The sequence below is a fragment of the Ailuropoda melanoleuca genome, chromosome 11 (genome assembly GCF_002007445.2).
Source record: "Ailuropoda melanoleuca isolate Jingjing chromosome 11, ASM200744v2, whole genome shotgun sequence".
In the NCBI taxonomy this organism is placed as follows: domain Eukaryota; kingdom Metazoa; phylum Chordata; class Mammalia; order Carnivora; family Ursidae; genus Ailuropoda; species Ailuropoda melanoleuca.
The window spans coordinates 7,242,205-7,261,936 of record NC_048228.1 but is presented as its reverse complement, the minus strand read 5'-3'; the positions used below and the strand labels follow the sequence as shown (position 1 = coordinate 7,261,936).

Here is a 19,732-nt window from a genome sequence, read left to right as displayed (position 1 = left end):
AATTAAATGTTATGCTAAAAGTTCTGATTACTGACATGCAGAAAAATAATCCACCTCAGTGACATAAATGCCCAGGAACACTGCGGGGGGTGGGGGGCACTGGACTAGTGGACTTCTGATATGGCTTCTTTCTAAGAGGCTCATATCAAAGGGTCAAGGCACAAAGACCGGCCCAGCCCAGTGATGAGAGGTAAGGGACACGGGCCCAGACCTGCTCCCACCGCCCCTCGGGCTGACTGTATTTGAGCTATGACTGACAACAGTATAAAGAGCTGAAAAGTGCTCTTGCAAGCCCCAAGTCTCAAATACAAACTGCCCACAGCCTCTAGAATTCATTTGCAATGAGGAATGACACATGAACTAGATTTCAAAAAATGAAGTGGTTTTTTTTTTTGTTGGACAGGAAGGAAGGAAGAGTGAGGGGTAAGAACAGACCACGGGACGCACAACGGAACACCCACACCTTCTACGGCTATCAAAGCCTGGCAGAAGCAGGGACTCCGGGCGCGAGGCCTCCAAACTAGTTAGACACGCAGGTTAATAACCCCAAACAGAAAAACACATGTAACTGAGGTCAGCGTCACACACCAGTTCTTCCAAACCGAGTTAATCGCCTCTCCCTGCACGGCAAACACGCACCCAGCTCTCCTGCTGAATAAATACCTAGGAGAGATCCTTAGGGATGAGGGACGTCTGCTCACGGCACTGGGTGAGGCGGCCAGGGAAGGTGGCCCCAGGCTGCGGGGTCTCGGTCTGGGAGAGCTGGCAGGCACTGCTTGAGGGCTACTAGCGAGGGCAGGGAGGCTGGGCGAGCTGGACAAAATGGAGATGCTGGGGGACCGCGGGGTGGGAGAAGTTGACGATCCCCACGGGTGGGTGACAGTGTAGGGGCGATACCGCGGAGATGAGGGCTGGCTTCCTGCGGCAGTCCCAGGAGCCGCGCCGTGAGGGCTGAGGGAAATGGAAGGCACAGCCATCGGGCCAGCTGCGCGGGAAGGGGAGGAGGCAAAGGATGGACTCGTCATTGGCGCCGAGCTCCAGAAACTTGTAGTGGGAGCTGGGCTAGTTTCATAGAGGCTAAATCAGTTGACAAAAAGAGGAAAAGAGGAAAGAAGAGAAAATTGAAGAAAAACTTGAAGTAAACAACTAAAATGGAAAATATCAAGCTTTTAAAGAATAATACAATGACACTTTGTATCTCTAAGCATCCTAGTGTACAAATCTCTCAGACACTCTTCTGAAACGGTTATAATCGAATTCTGTACTCATCTAGAGGCTACGTTTACAGTATGATAAAGCCCTCTTTTCAAAGGATAATGTACTATATACAACCTTGCTTCTAAAATTTACCGATAGCCTACCCATGGGAAGTCAAACAAACCAATCTGGAAAAGACAAGACCTCCAGCCATGACTACACGCACCCACCCACGTACAACACATGCCACAAGACCCGCAAAGGCCCGTGAGTGAGCAGCCCCTTCCCTCACGTACTTCATGGCTCTTTTACTACCAAACTAGATGTGCAAAAGGAACCGCACTGACCTAGAGAAAGAGCTGGCACCGAAGGAACCCACACTGCAGAACATGGGGCTTGTTCCTGGGTTGGAGCCAGTAGTGAGCATGAGATTTCTGTCTGGTGACCGAGCTGCCGCGGCAATTGGCTGTGACGTGGCCGTCAGACTGGCAAATGGATTTTCATCTCTAGTCTGAGTAGACATCATTAGCACTTCCATTAAAATCTGGCCAATCAAGTCCTTAAAATCAGAGAACACTGTTGGAAAGGCAGAATAAAGAAGAGGTTACACATCTTCATATGTGAATCAATCAGCCAAACTGAACCAGAGGTTCAATGTGGTATCTGGACTGGATTCTGGAACAGTAAAAGGACATGAGGAGAAAACCCGGTGAAATCCAAATGAAGCCTGAGTTCAGATAATAGCAGTATCTTAGTTCTGACAAACAGACTATGGTTACATAAGATGTTAAGATTAGGGAAACTGGGAGAAGGGTATACGGGAACTTCCTGCATGATCTCCAAAACTTTTCTGTCAGTCTACAATTATTCCAAAATACAAAACTTTAAAAAAAAAAAAAGAAAGAAAGAAAATTGGAGTGCACCCAATGAGAATCACTGCTGATATTAACCATATAGCTATGGTCTTGCTACTCCCAGCTGCATTCATTTATCATACTAGAAATAAAGCTGGGTTAACATTTCTACCTATGTTTTATATACAGTGAAACTATTTAATGCAAGGTTCAACATATTTTCTGAAGGGTCTAATAAATTAGTCACCATCTGGCTTTCTGGAGCAAATTCTATTTTCAAACTGCTTCCTTTAGTCTTTGAAGCTCCCAAATGCTTTACTGTAGGCCTTTATTTATTTATTTTTATAGGTGTTTGTTTTTTTTTTAAGATTTTATTTATTTGACAGAGAGAGACACAGCGAGAGAGGGAACACAAGCAGGGGGAGTGGGAGAAGGAGAAGCAGGCTTCCTGCCGAGCAGGGAGCACGATGCAGGGCCCGATCCCAGGACCCTGGGACCATGACCTGAGCCGAAGGCAGACGCTTAACGACTGAACCACCCAGGCACCCCTGCTGTAGGTCTTTAGATACATTTTAAATATCACTAAATAAATGAGAGCTGTAACACATGTAAACCTCATCTGATTTGGCTATTAAAAATTACCACTTATATATGTGCAAGACAGATTTAAGAATCTTAAGGTTTACAGTAAGAATAACAACAAGGGGGCACCTGGATGGCTCAGTCAGTTAAGCGCCTGACTCTTGATTTTGGCTCAGGTCATGATCTCAGGGTCATGAGATCAAGCCCCATGTCATGCTCCACGCTGAACGTGTAGCCTGCTAGAGATTCTCTCTCTCCTCCTCCCTCTGCCCCTCCCCCAGCTCTCTCTCTCTCTCTGGAATAAATATATATTTTTTTAAAAAGTAGCTATTACTTAGAAAAAAAAAAAAGAACAAGTGACAGACTTTTGAAACACATGGGTGCTAGGCTCATACCTACAACCAGTTTATCTGAAGATCCCAGTAAAATCAGTAGTACACTATCTATCTGCCAGGAACATAGGAGAGGGAAGATGGGCAGCACAAAAAAGGAAAAAATGATCTCCTTTTCATTCACTCATTTAAAGCACATCTACTGAGGGATTAAGTGCAAGGTGGCACCCTTCTAGGCACCAGGAATGCAGCACGGAGCAAAACAGACAAAAATCCCTGACATCAGGGTTGTAGTCTAGTGATATGCAAAGGAACACTACAGCATAACACCCCTGTCTCTTCTGCATTCCAGATGACTTCTTTACTCCTGTAAAGAAAAGTGTCAGTGCCCAAAATGCTGGTATCTTGCTAAAAGTCTTACTACTTTGTTATAAAACTGTGGTTTAGGGTAGCCTCTTAAAATAGAATCCTGGAAACACAGCAAAATATCAATGTTTTATCCTACTAAGCAATTTAATCAAGCAGATTTACTCCACTGTCTGCACATGACCTGATAGGCACTTAAAGCAAGTATAGGTCATACAGAACACCTCTCCCAGGATCCCTGGAGACTGTCCAGTACACGCCTATTTATTAGAGACATTAATAACATCAACTCTGAAACAATGGAGACCATTTACAGTTTTCTTCCAGAGAAATCATGAATGTAAAAAAAAAAAAATTCATCAAAAAGATCAGTGGAAAGTGGCCAAGCAGCAGTGTCCTCATGAAGGGCTATCGCTGTATTCAATAGAACCCCCAAAGCAAGAGAAAGTGAATGTGGGTAACAGAAGGGCAAAGATCTTACATTCTTATTTTCTCTTAACAGCCAAGCTAGATTCCTACCTTCTTTTGGGTTCTGCTTAAATTGTGCAGAAAGAGAAGAAAGAAAGATGACATCTCTGTCCCGGTCCTTCCAGGAGACACGAAAGATCTTACAGACCAGCTGTAAGGCCTGTTCTTCAGACACTTCAGAACCCGAGGAAGGCTCCTTGTGAGGAAGAAGATTTGGGAGTTAACTTCGAGTAATTCCTTTATTAATGAGGATATTTTAGAAATACATACAACCGTTCGTTCCCCCACTAAGGGGAAAATAAACTTGTTACTATGACTTTGAAGTACCAACATGGAGGTTTCACGAGCTTACGATTATCTACAGGGGGAGGGTAAACGAGCAGGAACACTACCTGTAATGTGATAAAGAATGTACACACACCCCATTTGTTTACTTTCCTGAACGCCAAAGGATCAGGTTAACATCAGCACAGAACTAATTTTCATCCAAAAACTTTTCCAGAATTTAACGTTACTCACTAGCTTCTGTCACAGAGAAAATATCATATATATAAAAGAATTCTGGAAACACGCAAGAACTCTACAGAATAAAGCATCGTGCCACCAGAAGGCCATAGTCCAACAGATGACCATCACCATGTGCTGCTCACTGCACAGGAAGTGACGCAAGTGTGTCTACCAGTTCTACCCCATGACACCCGCCAAAATAAACCTCTCTTCGGCTAACTACAGGGAACTGAGCTCTGATGATAACGAAACATAAAGACCTCATGTTTTAAATGAGCGTCTACGTCCTACTGGATTTCATGTATTCTTGCTTCAATTCCCAGCCACTTTCCTCAGAATCCTAAAGATGTGATGACCTGCGTAAACGAAAGACCAATACTAAAAGTTCAAATTACCGCTAAATTCTTTTTCATTACAAGCTCAATGTGGGATCTGAAACCAAGGTAACTGAAGGATTTGACCAGATGAAAAGATGTGAGCTCTCCTTCCACTAGGGCAATCTAGGCTACCCATTTCTCCTCAAAAGAAAAAAAAGGTTCGCCTAAATAGGACCTGCTGATTTGGGGTGGGGCACTCTAATCGACTCTGCAGGTGCGCAGAGCTGAAAGGGTGTTTGTTCATATTACCTGTGCTAAAAACGGAAGCAAGGGCTTCATCTCTTACCAACCTTATCGCTGAGGCTCCTCTTTTCTCTTCGATCGTTTTCATCAACCTCCATATTTTCAATTCCTGAATCCACATCCACCTGGGACATGCTTTAAGTATAAAAGACAAATAAGGCTTTTACCTTTTATAAATCCACCCAACGTCAGAGCTCCTGGTTGAGGAAAAGTTCTTAAGTATCAGTCAAAATCAGTCAGGAAAGCAAAATAATAAAGGTTCATCTTTTTTCCTGATTGACTTCTAAGAGCTCTTCACATATGAGGACATTCTGTCTATCGTATTTGCTGGAAATATTTTCCCTAAGTTGGCATTTTCTTAAGCTCACTTTCAAAAGCAAATTAGAGCATATCTTCTATACGTATTATTTTTAAATGGTATACATACAATCAGAACCTGATTACAAAAATCTGGTTAAGCACATGTATTTTTTCCCCCACATTACATAATTTTCCCAGCACCATTTATTGAAAAGACCATCTTTTTTATGCTAATATGAGATCACCTCTCATAGGTCCAATGGCCATGTATGTACGGGTCTTTTTCTGGATACTCATTTCTGTTCCAGCAGATAATCTGCCTGTCTCCAAACAAAAACCACTCTAACTAAAACTTTACAATAAATCTTGATATCTGCTAGGTCAATGTCTCCACCTTACTTTCCTACTTCAAAGGAGTCTTAGCCATTCTTGGCCTTTGGCTCTTCCACACATACTTAAGAATCAGCTTCACAGACTCCTTAAAAATCCTACTGGCATTTTCAAAGGAATTTCATTGACTCTGGAGATCAAATTAGGGAGAAAGGACATCATTATGTTATTGAGTCCATAGATAAGTATCTCTCTCCAAGTATTTAGGTCTTCTTCAAGGTCTTTCGATAAGTTTTTTTTTTTTTTTTAAAGTAGGCTCCACAGTCAGCACAGAGCCCAGTGTGGGGCTTGAACTCAAGACCCTGAGATCAAGACCTGAGCAGAGATCAAGGGTCGGACATTCAACTGACTGAGCCACCCAGGTGCCCCTGGTCTTTCAATAAACTTTTATAGTTTTCTCTGTAAGTCTTTCAATTCTTTTGCTAAATTTATACCTAGGTACCATATGTTTTTAAACGAAACTGTGAATGGTACCTTTTTAAAAATTAAGTTTTCTAATTTCTTGTTGCTAGTCCATAGTCATGTAACTGATACAGACCTCTTAGAAGCATCTTCTTTACTTATACGTAGGATTTACTAGGTAGAAAATATTTTCATGTCCAAATAATAACTGTTTTATTTCTTCCACTCTAATCCTTATTTGTTTTACTGCACTGGGTAGGATCCCCATGTCAACCAGACGTAGAAATAGCAGCCATCTTTGTTCTTTTTCCTGATTCTAAAGAGAGTGTTTCTAATTTCTCACCCCTGAGTATGAGAGTTGCTGTAGTTTCTTGAGAGACGTCCTTTATATTAGAAAAAGGCAGGCTACACTGTGGTTACACACACACACTTGGAAATCTTAGAAGCTTAACACTATAAGGGTTATTTCTTGCTTACGCAAAGTCTGGTGAGAGTGAAGCATCCTTACTCCATCTTTAATCTATGCCATCTGCAATACACAGCCTCCAAGGTCACTGGAGCAAGAGAAGAGAGGGATGGAGGAGGAACATCGGCTCAACTGCCTTCGCCTAGAAGTGACAGATGTCACTTCCACTCACAGTCTACTGGACAAAACCAGTTAGTTGGCCCCCATCTAACTGCAAAAGAAACCATAAATGCCGGGGAGCATGTGCAATATTCGCTGAACTCTGTCTCTGCTCTTTGTCAATTTAGGGTGCATCTTTCTGTTTCCGGTTTGCGAAGATTCTTATCATGAACTCATGCTGAATTTTACCAAACTTTCCCAACTACCACGACTATACGGCTCTTCTCTTTAATACAGAATGTGGCAAATGACATTTATGGATTCACTAATGCCGTACCCTTGCATTCTTGAGATAAACCCAAGTTGCTCACCTTATGTTATATTATTACTTTAAACTAAACTTACAATTGAAATATCTGTACAGACCTATCCATACATGATCACGTGTGTTTGGCTGAATAAAGCTTCACAGAAGAAATACATTGATGTAAACAGCACCCACATCAAGAAACAGAGCATTGCCAGCACCCCAAGAGCACCCTGATGACCCTTGCACAACTACGCTAGCCCACAGTAACCACTATCCTGGCATCCAACCCCACAGAAGTTTTGTCTGCTGTTTATGTGTTACAGTATTTGATTTGTCAGTATCTCAAGATTTTTGCAAATACGTTCATGAGCATGATTACCATCCAATCTTTTTCTTTCATATGATTCTTGTCTGGTTTTGATATTAAGGTCTTACTAGCTTTGTAAATTGAGCTGGTAAGTAGTCCCTATTTTTTAAAATTCTCTGGAAAAATTTGTGTATAACTGGAATGGTAGGATTTACCCATAAAATCATTTGAGTGAAGGGCTTACTTTGAAAAATTTTAAAATACTGATGCAATTTATTTCATGGTTTTTGATCATTCAGGTTTTCTCTCTCCTCTTGAGTCAATTTTGGGAGAATCATGTTTTTCTAGGAATTTGATTTTCATCCAGATTTTCATGTTTATTGCATGTTGCGTATTTACTTTTTTTTTCATGGAATTCTCTTTTTTAATAACAAACATTACTGAGATTCCCCTTTCTATGCAGGCATTGTTCTAGTTGTCAGAGAGGTCGATGAACAAACAAAAGGGACAAAACAATCCCTGTGTCATGGAGCCTACTTTCTAGTTAAGAGGGAGAAAGACACCAATAAACATAATAAATAAGTAAAACCTATCGTATAATGATAACTGCTATGGAATAATTAATGAAAAGGCAATTGAGAGTGAGGGCCTTTCCATTTTAAATGGGTGAGCCTCACTGAGAAACGTCACATGAACACAAACAGGAGGGGGGTTGGCCGAGCACATATTCAGGGAAAGAGTCTTCCCAGAAAAGGGTTTTTATTTCCAATACTTATTTATATTCTCCTTTTCCTTGTTTCATTTATAATATATTATAGCTTTACAGTTTCTTCTGAGGACCATTTTACGACATAGAGCTCGCAAAGTGGAGTATTTCTTGTTCAGGTCTAGATCCTTTCAAATTCCCATTACAATTTCTTCTTTGATCTATATTTAGAAGCATGCTCTGTTTTAAAAACTGGCAAATATATAACAGAGGTTTTTTAAGTTTTTTTTCTTCTATTAATTACCTAACCTCATGTCCTCGTCAGAACACATGATCTGTGTGACTCTGCCTCCCGAAACTCACTGGTCGTCGGGTATTAAGAGAGAATGTGTATTCTCCAACTGCAGAGTGCAAAGTTCTGTATCCGTCCATTAGATCCAGCTTTTAGCTGTGTTGTTTAATTTGTTCATATGCTTACTGATGCTCATTCTCTCTGATTTGTCGATGGAGGAAAGGGATGTGTTAAAATCTCCCATTAACAATTGTGTCACTTTCTTCTAGCTCTACTGTTACGTGCTTTACTGCTCTTGCCGTCCTCATAGAAACTGTTCAGTGCTGATTTCTAATACTACTCTGTGCCTTAAAGTCTAATTTACGAATATGTTTACCCCAGTTTTCTTTTGTTTAGTACTGTGTGGGGTATCTTTTCCCTTTCTTTCACTTTCAATAAAAGGTTGAAGATCTAACCTAATGTTTCAGGTGTGCCTTCTGTAAACAAGGATAATAAAGCTGCGTTCTGTTTTGTTTTTTCCCCAATCTAAGCCTTTTCACTGTGATTCATTGTGATTACTGACCAATTTTCACTTTTTTTGACCTTCTTATTTTGTGCTCTTTGTCCCTTTTCTAAAACTTGTGTTTCTTTCTTCCCTCCTTCTGAATTGACTTAAATCCCCCCAAGCTCACAACTCCCATTCCATATTTTCCCTTTACTGGTTAGGAAGATAGACTCCATTCCCATTCTTTTAGTGGCTACCCCTGAAATTTTACCAAGTATCCTTAACTCAAAATCTAAAAGTTGGCCAATATCTTCTCTCCTCTCCCAAGTAAACAGGGACCTTAGAGCTTGCTCTAATCACCCCGCTTCTGGCTTCCCTGCTGCGTTGTCCATCATGTTACATCTAACTCATGGTTTTACTTCTCTTCCCCAATATTACCTTATATACGGTTACAACTGTTTTGTACTGCCAGTGTTTGTTTAGATTTACCACATTTATTATTTTCTTCACTCATCCTTCCAGCTTGCATCTCAGACATCAGTCCTGAGATCACTGTCCTTCTTCTTCAACTACACCTGCTAAAATGTGGGGTCCTCTCGTGGCAGACTATCAGGTTGTTTTTGTTTGGCTGATTGTTTTCTGAACCGATAAATGGCTTTATTTCACCCTTGCTCCTGAAAGATAGGTGCATGAGGGTACACAATTCCCAGTGGGCAGTTAACACACTTTCAGCGTTTTCACAAATCCAGGGAAAGAGTCTTCCCAGAAAAGGGTTTGACACTATTTTGACACTGCCTCCGTGTGACTTCCGTCATTCAAACATCTAACTATAGTTCTTTGGTAGATAATCTCTTTTCTCTCTCTGGCCATTTTAAAGGTCTTTTGTCTTCAATGTTTGGAAACTTTACTATAAAATGTCCAGACACGAATTTCTGTTGGTTTAATCAGCATGTGAGTTGCTGGGCTTTTTGAACCAGAGGATTCATATCATTTATCAACTCTAGAAAAATTCGTAGCCATTTATCTTTTTGATAATGGCTTCCAAACCAGTAGAGGAAAAAGCAGAGAATAAAGAGGAGTGTGGGGAATTGCTCTAAGTCTCCCTAGTCTCTCCTTTTGAATTTCCATTAGGTGTATGTTGGCTCTGTGTCCATTATATCTCTAAATGCACAGCATAGTTTTTGTCTCTTTTTCTCTTTGTGGAACACTCTGGGTAATTTATTCAGCTCTACCATTTGGTACGTTAACTTCTCTAGCTATGTCTAATCGACTGTCTTAATTCTCACCTCAAGTTTTCAATTTGAATTATCTTTTCATTTCTTGAAATTCTATTTGGTTCTTTTTCAAATGTGCTTGGTTTTTATAGTTGCTTTCCCCATTCATGTTTTCGATTCCCTTTGTAATTTATTTAAACTTATGTATTTTGTATTCTGTATCTGGTAATTCCAAAACCCAAAAATCTCTAGGTGAATAATTCTGTTGTTTCTGATTCTTACTCATGGTGGCTTTTATCTAGTGTGCTCTGTGATTTTTGACCATGAGCTCACACTTCTTGGCAATTTTTCTAAGGAAATTCTCTGAAGACATGGATGATTTATGTTTGCTTCTGCTAGATGCCTTACAGGCATTATAGGCCTGGCTCCAATATATATGGTAGTTCTCAGCTTGACACTTTTCAGACTATACCAATAGTATAAATCTAGGTCCTAAACCCAATGAAGTCACTCACTGGCTATGAAATTGCAGAGATGACTTGATTTTTAAAAAATATATCTACTCAGAGCTAAGCTAATAAGAACACAATTATTTTTACTCTGCAGGGTAGATTTTTTTTCTACCTGATCTTTTTCCTGAGAATGCAGTCCTTTCTGAATTCTTACCTAAGGTGAGGTGATCTCTGATCTGGCTCCTCACCCCAATCCCACCAAGTGCTGAAGCTCTATGCATATGCTTCTTAGCCTTTTCCACATCATAACACACACAGAAAATAGTATTTGTCTGGTCCACTGACATAAACTGTGGGAGCTGCTTCAGGGCAGAGAAGACAGGTACTGGGGTGGGAGATGTGGGGGGAGGGGGTCTGGCCTGCCTAAGCAATAAAGTAATCAGTACCTCAGCCACTCTGTCACCCACTCATGGCACCCTGACAGCACAGGTCGACTCTGCTCTAGGACATCCTGACCCTTATGGAGCTCCTAAGGCATGTGGCTTACCTGTCTGTACCGTTCCAAACTTTTCAATTTCACTGATCAGTAAAATTTTGAAGAAATATTTAGGGACTGACATATGCTTGTCAACACAGGATGTACAAAACAAGGACATTAGAAAAAATTTAAAACAATTTTTTTNCACCCTGACAACACAGTTCGACTCTGCTCTAGGACATCCTGACCCTTATGGAGCTCCTAAGGCATGTGGCTTACCTGTCTGTACTGTTCCAAACTTTTCAATTTCACTGATCAGTAAAATTTTGAAGAAATATTTAGGGACTGACATATGCTTGTCAACACAGGATGTACAAAACAAGGACATTAGAAAAAATTTAAAACAATTTTTTTTTACCACTTATACAATTATTTCATTAAAGACATTTCAATACCAAAAACAAAAAAACTTATAAAGAATATTTCAGAATAATACAAAGACCTAAATCTCATCTCGCATTAATTTGCTAAGGACTGGCATGAATCTCTGGGCTGGCACTTGGGACTAGTGGACTAGACTCTTTCCCTTTCCATAATCCCAACAGCTTATTGGAAAACTGGCTTACTTTACCTTTTTTCACAAGAGACACCGTCGATATCCATGCTCTGGGAACGTGAGAGAGACTGAGATTGGGTTTCAAGGCTATTGGAGGGCGAGCTGCTGAGAGAACTGACTCCTTCACTGCTCTGGCTTCGATGAGCTACTCCTAACCAGAAAAGACATGAAAAATTCAGTTTCCTGTGAAGTAACATTAAAGCCATCTGTAACGGCGACAGTAAACACAATCAGCATTCAGACCATCATGACCGTCAGCAAATGAGGAATCTCTATCAAGAGACCATGCTAAATGTTTAATATTAAAATCACAGAAACAGCAAGAAATCACAGTTTATCCATATAGGTCATACGAGGTCAGTGACACAGCTATATCTGACAGCCCAAACTGACTCCTCATCATTCGTCTTTCACCAATTCAAATATGGTCCCTGAATACAAATTAGTTTTCATGATGGTCCAGAAAAATCCTTGAAACGTATCAATAATAAGATAAATTAATAAATGGCTAGAGAAATATAAAGATGGATAGATGTGTGACGCAGCAAATACACCAAAACGTTAATGGTAGGATCTAGATGGTGTATATATAGATGGTGTTCATTGCAAAATGCTTTCCACTTTGGTTTAGGCTTAAGATTTTCACAACAAAGTGTTGAAAACATGCCAACAGAGCCATCTAAGCCATGTCCTTAAATACAGATCAACTCATTTATTGATTGAACATCTCACTGGATGATAGTTTGGGGAAAATAAAAACCCTGATGCTGCCCTTGCCCTCACGGAGCCTACAGTACAGTGAGCCACAGCGATGAGTACAAGGCAGATTCTTTCTTTTTTTTTTTTTTAAAGATTTTATTTATTTATTTGACAGAGGTAGAGACAGCCAGCGAGAGAGGGAACACAAGCAGGGGAGCGGGAGAGGAAGAAGCAGGCTCATAGCGGAGGAGCCTGACGTGGGGCCCCATCCCATAACGCCGGGATCACGCCCTGAGCCGAAGGCAGATGCTTAACCGCTGTGCCACCCAGGCGCCCCCAAGGCAGATTATTTCTTACCAATGGCTTTAAAAGCATGTTCTTCTCATGGAAATAAAAGACTACTCTAACTCTACAAATATCTTTCCACGAAAAACAAAACAAATTNCAGATTATTTCTTACCAATGGCTTTAAAACCATTCTTCTCATGGAAATAAAAGACTACTCTAACTCTACAAATATCTTTCCACGAAAAACAAAACAAATTTTACCCAGGCATTTGCAAGTACTTTAAAAAATACATATGTATGCTGCTGAAAAGAAAATGAGACTGACACTAATAATACATTATATGTTAATTAACTGAATTTAAATTTAAAAAAATGAGACATTAAAAAAAAAACCCAACACAACAACAACTTGTATTACCATTTATAGCTCAAACAAGTACCGAGTGGATAAACTTGAACACTCCCTGCATTACAAGAAAGTAAACTTGCCACCCTTCCCTGTCTCTCACTGAAGATCAGAAAACATTCATCCATTCCTGATAGCGGGTTTTAACCTGTTTATTAAAGCTTCTGCAGGACTTGTGAAAGAGAAACTAAATCCTCTATTCCTAAGTAGACTCAAGGAGAATACAGAAAAGTACTTAATGTGGTAAAAACACTGAAATAAGCCTGGAGAAGACAGAAACACTCCAATTCCTGAACTCAAGAATGTAACCCAAAGTAAGTTCTAACTATTTACTGAAGGAATAAATAATACAGCCTCAACAAGGTCCTCAGGAGAATAATATTTTACCTAGCACAATGAAAGGTCTAACAATTTTTTAAAAGAATTTATTTATTTATTTATTTATTTATTTACAGAGACAGTGCACGCATGAGTGAGCGAGTGTGAGCAGCGGGAGGGGCAAAGGGACAGAGATAGAGAGAATCTCAAGTAGACCCCACACTGAACTCAGAGCCCGATGTGGGACTCGATCTCACAACCCTGAGATCATGACCTGAGCTGAAATCAAGGGCTGAACGCTTAACTGACTGAGCCACCCAGGTGCCCCTAATAGCTTTAAATAAAATTAATCAATAATAATAAAGTTCAACAATTTTTACAGAATAGCAATTAAGCAGCTTTAAAATTTCTAGCTTATAAAACCAGTTCAAAAATTAAACAGGGTAAGTTGTTTAAAAAACCTGTATTGCTAGGGGCGCCTGGGTGGCGCAGTCATTAAGCATCTGCCTTTGGCTCAGGGCGTGATCCCGGTGTTGTGGGATCGAGCCCCACATCAGGCTCCTCCACTATGAGCCTGCTTCTTCCTCTCCCGCTCCCCTGCTTGTGTTCCCTCTCTCGCTGGCTGTCTCTATCTCTGTCAAATAAATAGATAAAATCTTAAAAAAAAACAACAACAACAACAAAAACCTGTACTGCTAACACAGCACACACTATGCTATGCTATGCGCACAATGACCCTATGGTAATACAACACCAGGTACACCAGACAGTACAGAACACTGTGTTTGCAATATTTTAACACCAAGCATATCATCTGAATTCTTTTTTTCCTGAACCCTCCATGTAATCTTCATGTCCTGGGTCCAGTGGGGCAATTCTCCCCAGAATTTATTATGTATCACAGGGCTCCTCAATCCCACCTAGAAGCTGGCGTGATCCCGCTGTTTTCTTAAACTTAAAAAATGGAATGGTGTCTTTGACTTTATTTAGAATCAATATAAATTAAATATTGTGGCTAAAACCAAATCAAAGCAACAGCACAAAATCCTGCTTTGTTTCCAAAGTGCGCATGCGCGCACACACATGGCTTCTGTGGTACTCACTCTCTCCCGCTCCTAACTTGGGAAACTGCTATCAGGAGGACAAATTTCAAGGAACAGAGATTTCCCCCCTTTCTTCATCTTCATAAAGGCAGGTATTAAAGAATTAAAACAGACATAATCTCCTCCACTTCTCCTTTACAAGATGAGAAATTCTCTGCATTATCAACTTAAAAACAAGTCTTCAAAAAGTGAGGGTGTGTGTAACAAAGAATGGAGAAAGCCATGCCTGCCGAATAAAAGATGAACTACAAGCTTTCAAGATGGCAGCTGTCCAAACTTTTATTAGTAATAAGAGCTTGTTAAAGGAAAATTATACATTCTGGGTGGGAAGGCCTAATTTTAAAGGAAATAAAGAGGGTTTTGCTTCTAAGATTTTCCTCCCAGTACTACAGTATTTCCTGAATGCTATTCCCTTTCAAGTATAAACCAGACCAAATGCCTATTTAAGCTGTAAACACTAGATCTAGTCGAGTATTTTACACACACACACACACACACACACACACACACACACAGGTTAAGCTGTTAAAAAGGTATGTGTGTGGTAGGGGGTGACTTGGAAGGTCTTGACCAATCTTCTTCTTTTATTGATGAGAATACTGAGATCTATGAAGTCTAAGAACTTCCCTTATTAGCAAGTTAGAAACAGAGGCAAGATTAAAATACATGTCTCCTGACTGTAAAGAAAATGCTATTTCTGCTACCCCAAATTGCTGAACACTTCTTTGATCACAGCTATTTTAAACCAAAGCTATAAGCTTCATGCATTCTAAAATTACAAAAGCAAAACTTAAAAAGGTATTAGTGTTATAAAAAGAACCATCACTCTACTACTGATCAAAATTCTAAGGCTAATTTACATAGATCTTGACAATGATCTAAGCTAAAGGGTTAACATTCATGGAAAACACAAAGAACACTCATAGTTTGGCCAATACCTAACCTCACCCCTCAGCAGTACTTATAATGAGTATATTCTATTCCATAAAGCCGGCCGATACATTCAGTCAGCAGCTAACTTTCTCTGAAAACATTTTGTTCTTGTGAATTAACACAAATAGAATGAAATTTCAAACCTGAAAAGAAACAGAGTGGTACCTAAAATATTAAAGAAGAAAACCAACAACTCAAATTAGAAAGATGATTTAATCTTATTTATGAGGTAGAGTTTCCCTTCTTTCGTATCAGAAGGGTGAATCACGCAAAGAATCATACACCTGGAATCAAAAGACCCTGACTGCTCCTTAGAGAACGGGTTGAGTGGAGGGCTAGTGCCCAGGAAAGACAGGATGAGCCTGCAGTGTCTTACGGTGCCAAGGAGATAGTACTCAAAAAGATGAAAAGATGAGCATATCAAACAGAGCAGCCAACCCAAAAGAGCACCCAACGGCCAAAGCTAGAACAATCTATGTAAAATAATAATGCAAAAATAAATACAGCAATTTGAATTAGAACGCAAAGTACAGGGGCGCCTGGGTGGCTCAGCCTTTAAGCACCTGCCTTCAGCTTGGGTCATGATCCCAGGGTTCTAGGATTGAACCCCGCATCGGTCTCCCTGCTCAGCAGGAAGCCTGCTTCTCCCTCTCACACTCCCCTTGCTTATGTTCCCTCTCTTGCTGTCTCTCTTTGTCAAGTAAATAAATAAAAAATCTTAAAAAAAAAAAAAAGAACTCAAAGTAACAAAATAAATATACATGAGTTCATACTGATGTAAGGAGAAGGGACAAATGTCCCTTACAGAAGAATTCCACACAACATATCTATATGTAGACACTCCTCACTCCAGAAGGTAAAGCTTAATTCCCACTGCCTGAGTGGGGTAGGCTGGACTTGGAACTCGATTCCAAAGAATTGAGTGTGGAAAGGGAAAAAAAATCCTAACTTCATAGTGGAGAGACCTGGCGATCACCAGCTTAACCAGGTGAAGGTGAACATCACCAGGGGTGTGGTATAGACAGTGTGCACCCGAAGCGGAAGTGATGAGAGGGGCCCTTCGCATGTGTGATTCTCTTCCCTCAAAACCCCAAACCCCAGTCTAATCACAGGAAAAACATCAGACAAAGCCAAATTACGAGATACTCTACAAAGCTCTTCAAAACTGTCAAGATAATGAAAACCACGGAAAGACTAAGAAGCTGTCACAGACCAAAGGAGACTCATCTTTAGCTAATAGTAGTACCCCGAAGATTTTTATGGTTTCAGGCCTCACAGTTAGGGCTAGTTCTTCATATATTTTAAATATTAACCACTTATGAGATATATGATTTGCAAATTATCTTCTCCCATTCTGTAGGTTGCCTTTTCATTTTGTTGATGATTTCCTTTGCTATGCAGAAGCTTTTTATTTGATGTGGTCCCACTTGTTCATTTTTGCTTTTGCTGCCTTTGCTTTTGGTCAGATCCAAAAAACCATCTCCAAGACTGACATCAAGGAACTTACTGTCTGTGTTTTCTGCTAGAAGTTTCACGGTTTCCAGTCTTACAATCAAGTCCTTATCCATTTTGAGCTTTTAATGTATGCTTTTTTTAAAAAATTTATTTGACAGAGAGAGAAACAGCCAACGAGAGAGGGAACACAAGCAGGGGGAGTGGGAGAGGGAGAAGCAGGCTCCCAGCTGAGGAGCCTGATGTGGGGCTCGATCCCAGAATGCTGGGATCACGCCCTGGGCTGAAGGTAAACGCTTAACGACTGAGCCACCCAGGCGCCCCTTAACGTATGCTTTTAATGTAAGATAGTCAAGTTTCATTCTTTTGCATGTGGCTGTCCAGTTTTCCCAACACCATTTACTGAAGAGACTGTCCTTTCCCCATTGTACATTCTTGGATCCTTCACTGTAAATTAATTGACCATATATGGGTGGGTCTATTTCTGGGCTCTCTATTCTGTTCCATTGATCTATGTGAATGTCTTTATGCCAGGCCATACGATTTTGATTTCTATAGCTTTATAATAGTTTGAAATCAGGTAGTGTGATGCCTCCAGCTTTGTTCTTCCTCAGGATTGTTTTGGCTATTAGGGGTCTTCTGTGGTTCCACACAAATTTTAGGATTCTTTGTTCTGTGGAAAATGCCATTGGAATTTTCATAGGAATTGTGTTGAATCTATAGATTGCTTTAGCTTAGTATGGACACTTTATCAATATTAACTCTTCCAATCCACGAGCACAGATCTTCCCATTTATTTACGTCTTCTTTAAATTCTTTCATCAACATCTTGCAGTTTTCAGCGTACAGATCTCCTACCTCCTTGGTTAAATTTATTCCTCAGTATTTTGTTCTCTTTGATACAACTGTAAATGGGATTTTTTTTCCCCCATAGTTTGTTATAACTGTATAGAAACAAGAGATTTTTGTAGGGGCGGCTCAGTTGGTTAAGCATCTGTCTTCAGCTTAGGTCATGATTCCAGGGTCCAGGGATCGAGACCCAGGTCAGGCTCCCTGCTTAGTGAAGAGTCTGCTTCTCCCCTTCCCTCTGCCCCGCCCCCCTGCTTGTGTGCTCGCTCTCTCTCAAAAACAAATAAATAAAATATTAAAAAAACCCCCAAAACAAGAAATTTTTGTATATTATGTTCGTACCCTGCAACCGTACTGAACTCATTTATCAGTCCTAACATTATTTCGGTGGAATCTTTAGGGTTCTGTACATAGAGTATCAAGTCACCTGCAAATCTGAAAATAGTGACAGTTCTACTTCTTCCTTTCCATTTAGGATGCTCCCCCCCCCCAAGTGCTTTGGTTAGGACTTCCAAAACTATACTGAATAAAAGCAGCATTGTTGCTGCGGGCAACCTTCTTTTGTTCACAATCTTGAAGGAGAAGCTTTTGGCTTTTCATCGCTGAGTTTAACATTAGCTGTGGACTTATCATACGTGGCCTTTCTTATATTGAGGTACATCTCCTCTATACTCCCTTTCGTTGAAAGTTTTTCTCAGAAGCGGATGTTGAGCCCTTATTCTGCAAGCTCACATAATTTTCATCCTCTGTTTTGTTAATGTGGTTCATCGCCCTGACTGATGTGCAGACGTTGAACCCTCCCTGGATCCCTGAAATAAATCTCACATGACGACCATGTATATAAGATCCTTTAATGTACTGTTGGTTTGGGTCAGCTAATATTTTGTCGAGGATTTCTGCACCAATATTCACTGGGGATACTGGTCTACAATTTTCTTTTCCTGCAGTATCCTTTTCTGATTTTGGCACCAGGCTAGTGGCTGGCCTCATAAAATGAGTTTGGAAGTGTTCCCTTTGCCTTTTTTTTTTTTTTTTGGAAGAGTTTGAGAAGGATCAGTATTAATTCTCTGAATCCACTAGTGAAGCTATCTGGTCCTGGACTTTTATTTGTTGGGAGGCTTTTGATTAATGACTCGATCTCCTCACTAGCAATCAGTCTCTTCTGATTTTCTATTTTTTTCATGATTCAGTCTTAGAAGGCTGTATGTCAAAACACTAATTTTTCTTAAATGCACTCCCTCAGACTCCAATTGGGAGACTGGAGACAGATGGCAAGAAAAAGTGCCAGCATATTCCCAAATCAAAAGCAGAGAATTACTTCCTGGACACATACCTACTATGAGCTCAACAGACAGAAGAGAAATACAAGAGGGCTTTATTCAGAGTTTTCAATCTAGTTAGGAAAACAAGATAAATGCACACAAAACTACAAACAGCTTGTGCAGCACGATTCCTAAGGGTCATCAGTGTCTGGAATGAGAATGATGGTGACTAGAACAGGAGCAGAGATGCTCTGAAAACAGAACATAGAGTTAAATGAAGGGGGGCCCGATCAGAGAAGACCCTGAAAGCTCCTGGACTACATTACAGTTGCAAACATGGAGACAAGGAAGACTTCTGAGCAGGTGACATGTCTGATCTCTCCTACTAAGCCATAAATTCCCCAAGAGACAGAAGTACATTTCATGGAAACCACTCTCACACATTACTGACTTCTGTGTTCTTCCTGGACTTGAAGGCATGACCTAAGCAGTGAAAACAGTAGCGTCCTAATGTTCACGTCCCACTGTGTGGGCAGAGTGCCAGTGGGTAGGTTTGGAGTCAGATGCAACAGAAGTTCAAGGACCATGGGGCGCCTGGGTGGCTCAGTCGTTACGTTTCTGCCTTCGGCTCAGGGCATGATCCTGGAGTCCTGGGATCGAGCCCCATGTCGGGCTCCTCCGCTGGGAGCTTGCTTCTTCCTCTCCCACTCCCCCTGCTTGTGTTCCCTCTCTCGCTGGCTGTCTCTCTCTCTGTCATATGAATAAAATAAAATCTTTAAAAAAAAAAAAAAAAAGAAGTTGTTCAAGGACAAGGTTAGCCTAAATGGGGATAGAGGAGGTGAAGAAAGGGACCAACCCCAGATCGAAACAGGAAGCTGGTTCCCAGACCTACATACCTCTCACTAACAAGCTGTCAGCACTCTTCCCAGACTCACAAAGTAAGTACCACGCCCCTAGGAATAACGCTCTATAATCCAGCC

General features: G+C 40.6%; 1 protein-coding gene across 3 annotated transcripts in view; it reads right to left on the bottom strand.

The window, feature by feature from the left end:
* The window catches only part of UBE4B (ubiquitination factor E4B), a 118,316-nt gene that overhangs the window by 52,447 nt on the left and 46,137 nt on the right, over positions 1 to 19,732 (bottom strand). The window contains exons 3-7 of one of the 3 annotated variants that reach the window (XM_019799093.2): positions 11,458 to 11,593; positions 4,974 to 5,061; positions 3,851 to 3,995; positions 1,545 to 1,773; positions 664 to 1,077 (exon numbers count right to left, since the gene is read on the bottom strand). In XM_019799093.2, coding sequence (XP_019654652.1) covers positions 664 to 1,077; positions 1,545 to 1,773; positions 3,851 to 3,995; positions 4,974 to 5,061; positions 11,458 to 11,593 — 1,012 coding nt within the window. Of the gene's footprint in view, positions 1 to 663; positions 1,078 to 1,544; positions 1,774 to 3,850; positions 3,996 to 4,973; positions 5,062 to 6,495; positions 6,573 to 11,457; positions 11,596 to 19,732 lie in introns of those variants that run through there. The other 2 variants (XM_011224248.3, XM_011224247.3) reach the window with 2 other exon arrangements.